Raw genomic sequence first — 14158 nt, forward strand, 5'->3', positions numbered from 1 at the left:
CTACAGTCATCTTGAATATTAGTAAATACATCACATTCAATGGAAATTTTTTCCTGTATCAAATTCCATCTCTTTTATTCAGTTTATTCAGACAATTCAATTCCTTAATATATAATATACATATTCATACAGGCTACACACACTCACATACACACACAAACATACACACACATGCACACACACACACACAATACGCAATCTTTACTCCGAAAACTAGAAAGTGAACATCCAGAAATTGTCCTGACAACGTTTTCAGAATCAGAATAAAAAGTTTCAACACTGAAATAGTCTCCTCCCTCACCCCACATTGCAAGCACTCACCAATTCCTCATTGTTACTAGGCAGCTTATAGGCATAGGAGTAAGGGTAGAGCATCATCTGGGAGTACGAGTGAATTGTCAAATAGGCCTTGATAGAAGAGAGGTTCTGGCGGATGAAATCTGCCAGGGCCTTTGTCTCCTTTTCAGACTCTGCAGCTGGTCCACAGTAAGTGTCAGAGCAGGGACTTCGAGAAGCTCCCACTTCTGCAAAAGTGTATATTTCTATTAGTGGCCCATGATCACCTACTGAAGTTCTCATAGGAGATGTTAGGTGTTTCAGATTTTCAAATTAGGAACCAAGATAATATAAGGCATTATGTCAGGAGTCTTTACAACAATTCTTCATGATTTCTCATCTATCTGCTGTCTATCTATCTATCATCTATCTATCTATCTATCTATCATCTATCTATCTATGTATCTATGTATCTATCTATCATCTATCTATCTATCTATCTATCTATCTATCTATCTATCTATCTATCTATCTATCTACCTATCTATTCATCTATCTATCTATCTAATGAATATCTATCTATGCATATATTTGGATGTTTTTAAGCAAATATAATAAGGAATTACACATGAAATCACTAATATTTTTCCATTATAGGCCTTTTTTAACATTAGTATTTATGAAGACAAGTAGTATCTGTATGTTTTGACTGTACTTCAGTCTATACTGTATATATGTATACACAATGAGATCAAGACAATATAGGAAAATTAATAGTTTGGTTTTTATTAATCATATTCATGAAAAATCCTATGTTACTATGATCACTTAATCACATCACAATTTTCATTAAATGATTATTTTTAATAACTGTGTCTAAATGGCTATTAGATTAGATTCTGTAAATACATTTCACACATTGTTGGATTATGTCAGGTATGTCATTTGTGAGCTTTCAGAATTTAACATAAATATGTTCTGAGAACATATCACAGAATTTTGTTTCATACATTTTAATCAAATGAATCAATAAACTATTTTCTGTGCTTTGAGAAAGCTAAAATTCTAAAACATCAAACTTACTTTATAGTTTTTCTCATTTTGAATATTTACCTATTGTTTTCTTATGCTACTTTTACCTCTTACACTTTTTGATGCTGTCTAAAAAATGGTTAGTCAGACAGATACTCACCACACCAACCAGCATTAAAATTTCTGTTTGGGTCTACACCCACACAGGAACTTCCAGCCTTAGTAGAGCGGGTCTTTCTCCACATTCGACTCTGAAAGTAGATGATACAGTTAGATCAAATATCACAGGAAGTAACTGGTAAGAATTCCATAAGTCTTTCTGAATTTATGTACCTTTGTCCAGGTGTAGACATAGCCGTCAATGTTGATCACAGGCAGAACATAAAAGTCCAGTTCATCAAGAAGCTTTGTCATCTGGCTCTCTTGTCCATAGGTGCGAACAGCCTGTATATGAATAACATTGTGGGATTTCATGGGATGAAAGGGATGATGCTATCAAAATTTAATGACCTGTATGCATGTTGACTTTGGTAATAGAAGCAGGATTCTCTGCCTTGTTGCCAGCCTACATTTAAATTCAAACTTTCCCTGGGCTTTTTTGGATAAAATATTACAAATTAATTCAGAAGTTCTTTGAACAAAAGAAATTGGATTTCATATAACAAATTTGTATATTTTTAAAATATCAATGTATGAAGTTTAGATTTACAGAAGAACTATAAAAATAGTGTAGGGAGTTCCTACACATTTTAATCTAGACTTCCCTAATATATCTCCTTAAGTCTTATGATCTAATCTTTGTAGCCTTCAGAGGGCTTACTGAAATCCTTATTAGTATGATATTCTAAAGGCAATGTTGTTCAATATTTTGCATGTATTGGCTGGAATTCTCACTCTTTTAGCTGTCAGTCCGTCCGACAAAGGCAAGTGAGAAAGTGCAATTTAGAGAAATTGAAATAAAACTGTTTTTCTAACATAAAGATGCATCTGACAAAGATCTGTTGACACATGTTAAAACTAATTTCCCTCAATAGGAACTGGGAATTTTGGCTTTTGTGTGAGCACGCGTGGTGTGTGTGTGTGTGTGTGTGTGTGTTTGCTTTCTCATGTTATTAGATTATAAAGGAATTAACTAAAATTATTACTTCTACTTGTCAAAAATCATACTATGGACCCACCTCTTTTACAAACCACTGACAGAATGCAGGAGAAATCCACTCTCTTGCATGGAAACCACAATCCATGAAGATGGCAGGTTTATTTGCTTTAGCTTTGCCAACCTATTGTGAAAAAAAAAGCAAGGAAGAAATGTGATCCATCTCTTAGCACTCAGGGGTTAACCTCCATTCCCTTTCAATGTGTGACACTCAAACTGTTTTTGTCTTTGGATTCTCACTGTGTCTAAGCTAAAAGCTTGCATTATTATTAGACTTATCAAACCTACATTTTCACAAGAAGCTTGATTACCCTATTAAACTATATTCCCAAACACTTATTCTCAACTACTGTTGTTAGGTGATGTGACAATGACAACCAGATTACTAATTATAAGTAATTATGATTGTTGTTAATTTTATGAAAAAAATTCTTCTCTCCACTTATATTTTGTCTTTTAATTTTGGCAGTGGAATTGCAGATCAGAAGTGGCATTGAGGATGATGGAAACAAGTTGTTGATTTTTACTATAATGTGGCCTAGTAAATGAGAGTAGCTTTACAGATGAATTCCAACAACACCTTGCAACTTGCAAATGAACTTGGAAAGCCCTTCTGGAAGAGGAGAATTTCATCACTTAGATGCTTACAGGTGTGTGGTAGTATTTATAAGACTTCTCATATTTTCTTTCTGAATCAATCAAAAGTAATTATGTAAATGCACATAGAATGAAAGAATCCAATAAATCTGAGCTTTAGAGGATTTTTTTCTTTTAGATAAGCATGAAAACTATGAAACAGATGCTAGTGAATCAAAATTCATTGATTTAAACCACTCAGCTCATGTTTAAAGATAGTTACCTTGAGGAGATGTATGTTACGTCCTTCAAATGTGGTTCCAATGGTCTTCTGAGAAATGAGGTCTGGATTATCATTGGCAACTTCTTTAATCCAAGCCTCTATCTACCAAATGGAATTGTTCTTGCATTAATGTGAAATTGCTGATTCAAGCCCCAAACTCCCGAAAAAGAATCAGAATCAGGGTACCCATACCGTTTCCCACTTGTTGTACTTGGTGTAACTGTGTCCAGTTGCACGGGTGTTGCTGTCAAACTGGGCTTCCAGAGTGTTTCTCACGTTGCTTATCAATACCCTGTTGGAGTCAAAGTGGGTGTTTCTTAGTATGAGTATATTTCCTTTCAGGGGACACACACGAAAATCAGAGCCACAGCTTTAGTGGATGCTGCAGTACCTGCACTGACTTACACATTCCCTTACTGAGTTATTTAAGGGAAATTCTATTATAAATTGCAAAATGTGAGACACTGAGGACCCCAACGAGCATGAGTATGATAAAATCTTACAGGGCCCATGCTTCAAATACTTTACTGACTCTAAACACAGAAATGGTTTTCTTTGATATCCTTTGCCTCAGGATCATGGGCATCCACACAATACATATCTGAAATATATTTGTTTTATTTTATTTTTTGAATTTTGGATATTTTCCAAAATTTTAGCATTGAAAGCCCCGTGTCCCAGAAACCTACTCCTTATGTAATGTGAGAGTTGGCCACTGAAGGCAAATTTTCAGGATTTTAGGAAAGCAACTTACTCGTTAGAAAACCACAAAACTATGAACAGTACGAAGTATTTTTAGGTAAAAAGACACTAGGTTTAAAGAACTAATGTTTGTTCTAGAATATTAGTTAGCTCCTGCCTGGCTTTGAGTGGCATAAGCTATGATTCTCTTACCCTTTAGTAAATAATTAAATATAAATTATTTATTATTTAAATAAATAATTAAGGAAATTAATAAGCAAGCAAGCAAAGAAGTTCAAAAGACTGGTTATTTAGAGCCTTCCAAAGCAAAAACTATGTAAGGAAATGTTTTAGAATAAGCAAAAACGTATCTCAAAAGATCTGATTAGCCAGGATTCTTCTCTTTAAAAAAAATAAAAAATAAAAAAAGTTCATAAAAATTGCTTAAGATTCTTGAGATGTCACGTTAAATATACAAATCTAAAATTCTTTTAAGCTAGGATCCGTGTAAAAGAAAGAACATGTGGTGTTTGTCTTTGTGGGTCTGGGTTACCTCACTCAGTATCATATTTTCGAGTTCCATTCATTTTCCTGCAAATTTCATAATGTCGTTGTCTTTACAGCTGAATAAATTCTGTTGTGTAAATGTAATTTTAAAAAAAGAAAGAAAAAACAAGTGTTTCTTTACTGTTTTGTTGGCCTGATAATCCAAGCAGAATCAGACAGAATCAATCCAGGCAGAACCTAGATGCTTGCCTATTCCTATAAATTCAGTTGAAAATTTCTACATTAGGGTCATATGTTTGTGTAGTGAGTATGTGTATTTATCTTTATCTCTCATTATTACTTTGAGAGAAAAGTATGCTTAGAATGGAAAAACATCTGAGGATCAATGTCTTTTATTTCTGAATATCCCAGACAGAACAAGGCTAGTTTGAAAACTTCTCTCATTCACAGTTAAGTTTTGCAGTGGTTTTATGTGACACGAGAGAATTGTAGATACCCATCAATCATCTTATTTTGCCCCTTTGTACCCAAGAAAAACTATCAGGGATATCCTCTGAACCTCAAATGTAGTCCCCTTCCATTTGGTGAATTTGGGTATTAGCATGTGTCTGTTCATAGAAGATGCAATAAATTAATGCTAAATTGGAGTTCTTAGTAAATTCTTTCTTAAAACTTAAGTTTCTTACTATTTTAAAAGATGAAAAGAAGTAAATCTTACAGCTTATTTCAGCAGAGAAATTTTCTTTGGAATAGTCATCAAAACTTTGTTAATGAGTTAGTATTCTGTGTATCACCCCAAACTTAATAGCTTAAAGTCACATAGGTCTATTAAAGTATAATTCAGGAGGTTAAGAGTTACACATAGGTCTCACTGGGCTAACAAAAAGGTTATCAATATGGATATTTTTTTCTGGAGCTTCTAGAAAAGAACTGATCCCTGGCTAACATTACCTCCTCCACCTACAAAGCCAGCTAGAGCAAACTGACTCCTCGATTTCAGTCACTTGGGGATGAGTATGAAGACATTTGAAGATTAAAATTGCAAGTTCTTTCTTTGTACTCAACATTTTTACTAGAGGTTCAAAAATTTGAAAGGAAAGTAGAAGGAATTGTGAATTGTGAATAAAAAGGTCAAATTAGTGGCTTGGCTCAATTTATTATGAACTTTAGAAAAATAATGCGCTCCCTGAACCTTAATTTCATGATTTGAGAATGGGGCTTTTGATTAGAGGATACTCAATATGCCTTTCAATTCTAAGATGAACTAAATCCATTGTTCTTGGTCCTTTACATAGAAATAAAAGTAAAAACTCTGTGTTTACAACCTTTATAAACTAAGAAAACAGAGATATTAAACCTTCATCTAGAAAAACACTGGGAAAATTATCTCCAACGATAATTGATAGTGAAAAAGTAGTCAAACACAAACAAAAATGAAAAATATAAATCTGAAAATGAAAAGGAACCAATTTACAGAAAACTTTAAGAAAACATTTTTTTTCAGTATCATCCAAAAGAAAAAAGAAATCCTGCCAAACACAGGCGAAATACTTGGAATGGAAGAAAGATCCAGTAGAAATGACAGGTGATGTATACTTTAACTTTTTATTTTATTCATACTTGGGCCTAAGTCCAGGGCCTTACGTATGCAATGTGAACATACAGTTGAGCTGTATCCCTAGTTTTTTATTCATAAGACATGCTAGAAAATATGTAAGTTACATGGCATCTTACTGGGTATCTGAGGAAAATATATCCTAAGTTAACTGCCTTAAGACTTTCAGTAGACATCTCTTATTTAAAGCTGCAATCATAGCCATTTTTAGTATTCAGCAATCAGCGTTAGGTGGATGAAACAATGAAGCTCATAGAACATGTAGTTATCCTTTTAACACAGCCAACCTCAAGTTCAAATGACATTAGAGAAGACTTAACAACTATAAAAGGCTTTTGGTAGTGTTTCGTTGCAAAAAGAGACGTTCTTTTAGAATTCTGACTGTAAGCATTTTTTATCAATAATGCAGATGACAAATTATTAAAAAACAATTTGAATTAAAGATGATGCTCAATAATAAAAATGTCCGTTTGCACCTTGGGAAAGAGCATTGGAAGACTTTTACTGTTGATTAGATTGAAATGCAATGCTAACTGCTTGAAGGCTGGGGTTCACCTCAGATGATGCTTTGCAGCGTTTTAGTTTGTTGGCTTTATTAGATTTAGAACAAAATTTTATTATACAAAATATTATTAAATATTACTATTAGTTAGTTACTATTGTAAAAAGCTTAAAACAATGCCTCTTTATATAGTAAGGGTGTCATTGAGGCTCTAAAATACATAGACATACATACTTTATACTTTCATATGATTTAATGACCATGCCATCCAGTTTTCATTTAATTTTTTAAAACATGCAAGCAAATTAGATCACTGTGATTCTCAATAAGATACAGAATATTATAGCTGGAAAGGAAAGGGAGACATGGTATAGTTTTACCTCCTCTCCTGCCCCCACAGATTCTGGAAACTGGACTATTAAATCACTAATTTTTTGGTCATTATTACTCAAAGACACTTGCCTGCACAATACTTTTTTTTTAAGATTTTTCTTTAAAAAATATGTGTATGAGTGTCTTGCCTGCTTGTATGTCTATGCACCATGTGCATGCAGTGCCTATGGACAGAAGAGGGCATTGCATCCCTTGGAACTGGAGTTACAGATGGTTGTGGGCCACCATCTGGGAGCTGGGGATCAAATGCTCCATCCTCAGCAAGAGCAGCCAGTGCTAGACACTGGTGTGGTTTTCTCCAAAGCATTTTCTGGTTGTCTATGCCACTTCTGATAATGGCATAAGTTTTATAGTTGACTTCTGACATGTTCCTTGACACAGACACTATTTTCTACATTTTTAAGATTTAAAACCCAATAAAATAATTTTTGATGCTAAAATTGTGTACTTAATATCTTCTCAAAACGTAATGCATATTTACATGTTTGATCAGGGATTTATGGGTAAGCATTTGCACATCCTAGACTAAAATTCAAGAACTTTTTGTTCCTCCTTGAGCCATCCCTGAAGGAAGAGATCTGTGTTGTCCCAGGATCGTTTCTTCTCTTCCTCTCCTGGAGATGCCGCGGAGTCAGCGTGTTCTCTCCTAACTTTAAGCTGTAGCCTGTCATCTGTTCTCTACCTACAGGATGGCTTTTCCATGTTGTAGTTTGGCTGACCCCTACATACTCTTCAGTTCTCAACCAAAATCTCATTTTTTTTTTTGGTGATCCTTCCATGAGCCATACATTTCCTCCATTCTGATCAATCCCCTGTGCTTTGCTCTTTCCAGTAACTATTTGACACCACTGCAATCCCTCATTTGAAGTTAATCTTCTCCTAATGGATGTAAAGTCCTAGTCTCCCTGTTCTGTATCTAATTACCCAGATACTAAATCTATTTTGGGTTGTCAGCCAATGAACAACTTTTTCTTCTTTAAAAGGCACGCTCACTTGAATGTTGTAGACATAACAATGTAGTACTTGGGGAGAGCAATCTAACAAATTTAAAATCCAAGTCCACTCTTGTTATTTAGAGTTCATGTTCTTTTCTTTTGACTCTTCTTCATGACTCCTGATACTGGTGGTGGGGGTCCTTAAAAAGGACATATTATCTCTAGTTTTAAACTACAGGAGCATGAAGAACCCTCACTGCCCAAAAGAGGTGTGGTTGGCCACCCAGAGAGAGGAGTAGAGAATAAATCTAGATCCAGATGATAACTGATAACAATGTCCTATGACTTGGCCTTGGCTCTCTATATCATTTTTAAAGCAGTAGTGGCCACATATTTGCCTGGTTAGAGACTGAAAAACATTTTCACTAAGCCATTAAATTTTAATCTATGGGTCTGGTGCCAGCTCCACCATTACCACTCTGTGTGGGAAAACACTCCCTTCTTCTTGTTTTAGTTTCCCTGGGTTATTCACAGACTTAATAAAAGGGAAGAGAATTTTGATAGCTATAAAGTATAAACTTACTCATAGTGAAATTCATTCTGCTCCAGAAATTTCTCCACAGCGGCAACATCTTCTGCTTTAACATGAAAGTCAACTGTAGTGAGAGGTTTCACTTGTGTAGCAGAATCTGGTTTCCAGAAATCAATCTGAACAAGAAGGAATATGAAATAAACATCTATAGTTCAAATTAGTATCTGAGAGCATTTGAATGCTCTACTTCATAGAATTATCTTAAAACTTCCGATCTTCAGGAAATCTATAAATATCTAATTTGAATTAGTAAGAATCAACAAGTTTTATGCCAATAAAAATGTGTACAAGGCTGGGGAGATGATTTTGTGTGTAAGAGTGTTTGTTGCATAAGCATGAAGTCTGAGTTCAAATGTCCGGAACATATGCTACAAAACAAGCTGTGTTTTGGGAACTTCTTCAGCTTATAGCCTTTAAGAGCCCAGCCTACATTGAATGTGATCTCAAGTACAATAAGTCCAGATGAAAAGTGTGCACGGCTCCCCCCCCCCTTTTTTTTGCTCTTGGATTCTGTTCTAGTTCCCAACACATGCAGAGTACTGCAGTTCACTACTCTTACTGTGAGTTTATCCCCAAATAAATAAACCTTTGTTATATTCCATTCCAGGCTATTGTTGAACTCTTTGATGCTACTACAATATGAGTGTAGTTGCATGTACCAATAACACCAGTGTTTAGTGAGGGGCAAGGAGAGAAAAGATAGAATGATCCCTGGATGACTGCCAGTCTTGTTCCAGGCACAGTGAAAAATCCTGTCACAAGGGAGTAAGGTAGAGAATGATAGATGAGATATCTGACATCCACCTCTGGCCTCTGTGTGCACAGATGGGTATATAGAGCAGCAAGCAACCATAGGCACACATAAACTTTATACACACACACACACACACACACACACACACACACACACACACACAAATACATACAGACATATATACAAAATTAAAACAATGATTAACAAGAAGCATGAAGAACATAATTTTTTTTCCATAATACTAGTTTATTACAGTATAATCTAGCTGTCCCTTTCTGTTTTCCAATTTTTGGAACACTTGCTTATTATATTATTATATATTATACTATATATTATTATATTTTATAATATGTATACAATATTATATATTACTATCTCTGTTGTAATTGCTAAAGCTGCTGAGTGATAGTAAATTCACTACATATCAAAAAGGTAGTAAAGAGAAATTGAGCCTCCCTTTCATAATCTTGGAACTTATTTCTGTGGAAGTCACAGTATTATGAGTCCAAGAGCATCATCCCTATGTGTTCTCCAGAGTGCTTAGAAACAAAATACTCTTGGGTTATCTGTAGTATACTGAGATTTCTATCTTATTCAATAACTGTTATTGGGACATATCACATAATGGGCTTCAGGTTGGTGACACAATAGTGGGTGAATCAAATATGACTTTTGTCTTCTTTAGGAAACTTTAGAGAAAAGTAGGAAATAATAGTGTGACTGGCACAATTGTTTATTCTAATGCTTTTATTTATGTATACATCATCACAAATATTTATTTTCATGGAAAAATATCAAATAGGTTGATATTTTTATTTGATAACAAATAGGTTGTTGTACAGATGTTTTTCTATTTCTTCTTTAATTTGACAGAGGCCTAGAAGTCTGTGATAAATCTGACATTAGGTTTTGCCTTGCTACTGTGTCTCACTCAATACATGGCTAGATGTTTGTAAGCTAGACTCAGGGTAATATATGACTACTGCTGATATGTGGGACCATTCTTGAGAAACTTGTAAGGACAAATTTGGAGGCTGTCCGCCAGAAACTGAAGAGGCAAGGTTTTAAGGCAACCAAGTTTCTGATGCACTTGCATGGAATCTAGTGACTATACCTGGCCCTGATGAACTTGAAACCACAGTACTAGTCCACTGGATGGTGAGCCACTGCGCAGGCTATAGAGGATGCCAGGACAGAAGGACATGTGATTCCAATGAGAGGGATCTTAGAAAAAGAGTGTGAGTGTGAATATAACAGACAGTTAATCAGTTACTTTAACAGTAGGTAGGAGAGGATTGGTTAAAGCGTATAACTCAGAGTTGAAGTAGGGAGGATACAGATTGGAGCTAAAATGATAGTGGTGCTCTTGGGAATATACCCAAGAGAGGCCCTATCATACAACAAAAGTATATGCTCAACTATGTTCATAGCAGCATTGTTTGTAATAGCCAGAACCTGGAAACAACCTAGACGCCCTTCAATGGAAGAATGGATGAAGAAAGTATAGAATATATACATATTAGAGTATTACTCAGCAGTAAAAAACAAGGACTTCTTGAATTTTGCGTACAAATGGATGGAAATAGAAAACACTATCCTGAGTGAGGTAAGCCAGACCCAAAAAGAGGAACATGGGATGTACTCACTCATATTTGGTTTCTAGCCGTAAATAAAGGACAATGAGCTTATAATTCGCGATCCTAGAGAAGCTAAATAAGAAGGTGAATCCAAAGACAAACATATAGGCATTCTCCTGAATATTAACCTTCATCAGGCAATGAAAGGTGACAGAGACAGAGACCCATGTTGGAGCACCGGACAGAAATCTCAAGGTCCAAATCAGGAGCAGAAGGAGAGGGAGCAGGAGCAAAGAACTCAGGACCGCGAGGGGTACACCCACACACTGAGACAATGGGGATGTTCTATCGGGAATTCACCAAGGCCTGGGTCTGAAAAAGCATGGGATAAAACCGGACTAGCTGAACATAGCGGACAATGAGGAATACTGAGAACTCAAGAACAATGGCAATCTACTGCACGTACTAGCTTTGGGGGAGCCTAGGCAGTTTGGATGCTCACCTTACTAGACCTGGATAGAGGTGGGCGGTCCTTGGACTTCCCACAGGTCAGGGAACCCTGACTGTTCTTCGGGCTGATGAGGGAGGGGGAGTTGATCAGGGGAGGGGGAGGGAAATGGGAGGCGGGGAGGAGTCAGAAATCCTTAATAAATAAATAAATTAAAAAAATGATAGTGGTGACAATATAAAGGTAGACCACAGCAAACACAGAGGAAGCCGGCATGAAGTAACAAAGCCAGCACTATAAAGAGAAAAGATGAGGATAGAAGAGAAAGTCTGTTTTTGAACACTAACTTTAAGTTTGTGTTTCTGACCTGCCAATATCATCTTAGTTATAGAAACAGGGATTTAACATGGGTGACCTCAAAGTGTCTGTGGCCAACATTGACAGTGCCTGTCACACGCATAATTACTGTGACTTTTTAGTGTACTCAGGACCTCACTTTCAAGAACTATATCTTTTCTTTTCTTCCAAAATCATGAAAAGACAAATATATGATCTAAGTAGACATGGGATGCTGCAAAAATAACTCAGGGAACTTATTGAACATATGACCTTAGGAAATAACTTCTAGGTTTTCATCCCATTAGTTTCATAGGTGAAAGAATTTTGAAATGTGTGGTTTGTACCATTTCCTGGAGATTCCCTGTGGGTCAGTCTCCAGTTATTCTTTGTGATAGTGGTTTATTAATGCTGCATTGACTATGTTCCTGGCTCTGTATCACCCCTCCCCCATATTTTCATGATGCTCACTGTGTTTTCTAATGAGCTATTTTTCTTTCAGTCTTGATTCTGGGTCTGCTCTGGAAGAGTACTTATCGAGATGTTAATTTTCTGCTCAAAACAACAAATGCCTGCTTGATATGTTTGAGGATGGTTCTAACATAACCTCTCTTTCTGTTATGAACCTGTAAATTACCTTTTCTGACTTCCTCACTTCTTACTCATTTTCCTAGCTCTGCTAAATATTGGAAAAATAGAAGTGTTTGTATAACTTTTCTTGAACTTCTGCTGTAAGAATGATGGATTCTTGAAGAGGGATTAATATAATGTTGAACAACACTTACAGGCCTAATTTGAGGCTGTTAAATATTTTCAATTTGAAAGGCTAAATATAGAGCACAGTGTTGGAGTGCTTATGTGCTCTAGGGAAATCTCTGCACTCCATCTGACACCTAGCCCTACAAAACGAAACACCAGAACATTTCTTTTGACATAGAGACAGCTGGTGTGGTTAACATCCACTCATGTGGACCTGCAGTCCTGGAGACAGACCCATTGCTTCTTCAGAACCAGGGAAACAGAAGGAACACAGTGTCCTCACAGTGGTTCCCAATCACAAAGTGGTTACAAGTGAGAACCTCAAATAATAGCACAAGGAGGGAGAATGAATTTCAGGAGTTAGACTTGTGAAGGAGAATTAAGGAAGTGAGGTGATATATAAGATAAAAAATATGAGAAAATGAGCTATATTGGTCAGTATTATAAAACTAAAACTATAACATTATATTATAGAGCACTTAGTGACAGAGATCCACATGGAACATTTGTTGAGTTATAAATGACTATCTCTAAGTGGAATCTTGTGAGACTATAATTCTAGTCAATCAGATGTGGGTAACTTGAGTCCCACTAAAATATAGTACACAAAGGCAAGATAAACTGATGTAGCAATCTGAAACTCAGGCTGGGTATGTTGCTCAGGTGGTACAGTGCTTGCCTAGACCAAAAGCTCAGGATCTGGTCTCCAGTACTGCATAAAGCCGTACATGAGTGTGAAGGCCTGTAATCTTAAGTACTTGGAAGGTAAAAACCGGAAGATAAGAAATCCAAAGTTGTCCTCTGCTACATAGCATATTCAAGGTGCGCCTGGGCAACATGAGTTTCTTTCTTTCCTGTTAGATTCCTTGGAAGGTAAGCTTAGCAGATAAGAGCAAAACTATTGGTACTGGGGAATTAGAGTTTTCACAAATATGCCCTGTTTGTTTCACACTGTGAGTGACTGGGAGTCAAACAAGCAAGTCTCTGATTTATCTTGAGGATTTTTTTTTTCTCACTCGAAAGTAAAACAATTTCTACTCTAGGCCTAATTTAGACAGCAGGGAGGAACTTTCTGATATGTCAACAATAAAAGAGATAGTAATAATTTTACTTTATACATAGAAAAATATACTTAAAAGAGAATCCAAAGAAAACTCAGAGGACAGAGAGTGCCACTATAAATGTCTTGATTGAAAGGACCAATTATAATGTATTGCAAGGGGTACAATAAAACCCCCGCTCTGCAATTTCACATCACAAAACAGAAGGTGCTGAAGCACACTGTAGCTCTGATGCTTCAATACATCCAGTTCTTGAAAGGACATGTTCAAAAGCTGGGAGGAAGGACACACTGACCAAGGATAAATTAAAAGACTAAGATGCTCCTTTGATGATCTTATCAGGAAGGCTACATCCCACAATACACTGCACCACTGCACTAAACAGAATTTAGACCTTTTGAAAATTTATGTTGGAAATAAAGAAAAACATAAAGAAGAAACATGCGGCTTCCTGTGTTGAGCTAGAGTGTGCTGCCACAGCTGCAGGAAAGCTGTTTTATTTATGTTTCCTATGACTTCCATCTTTCCCAAGATTTTTCAACTTCCAAAGAGAACATTGAGGTTCAAGGTAGATGAGGAGAGAAGTGATTATACTGTCATAGAAATTGTATTCAAAAGCTCGATCCAATGACACACTTATATTCCTATTTGAACTCTTACAACAGCCCACAAGGG

The 14158-nt window shown here is 36.0% G+C and overlaps 1 protein-coding gene across 1 annotated transcript in view; it reads right to left on the minus strand.

Annotated features, from left to right (window-relative positions):
- Positions 1-14158, minus strand: part of Cpb1 (carboxypeptidase B1) — a 29061-nt gene that overhangs the window by 12297 nt on the left and 2606 nt on the right. Inside the window, exons 3-9 of the mRNA XM_075950802.1 lie at positions 8540-8664; positions 3516-3615; positions 3324-3425; positions 2487-2588; positions 1642-1752; positions 1469-1559; positions 322-524 (exon numbers count right to left, since the gene is read on the minus strand). Coding sequence (XP_075806917.1) covers positions 322-524; positions 1469-1559; positions 1642-1752; positions 2487-2588; positions 3324-3425; positions 3516-3615; positions 8540-8664 — 834 coding nt within the window. The remainder of the gene's footprint in view (positions 1-321; positions 525-1468; positions 1560-1641; positions 1753-2486; positions 2589-3323; positions 3426-3515; positions 3616-8539; positions 8665-14158) is intronic.

Source organism: Microtus pennsylvanicus, chromosome 16 (assembly GCF_037038515.1).
Source record: "Microtus pennsylvanicus isolate mMicPen1 chromosome 16, mMicPen1.hap1, whole genome shotgun sequence".
NCBI classification, from domain to species: Eukaryota; Metazoa; Chordata; class Mammalia; order Rodentia; family Cricetidae; genus Microtus; species Microtus pennsylvanicus.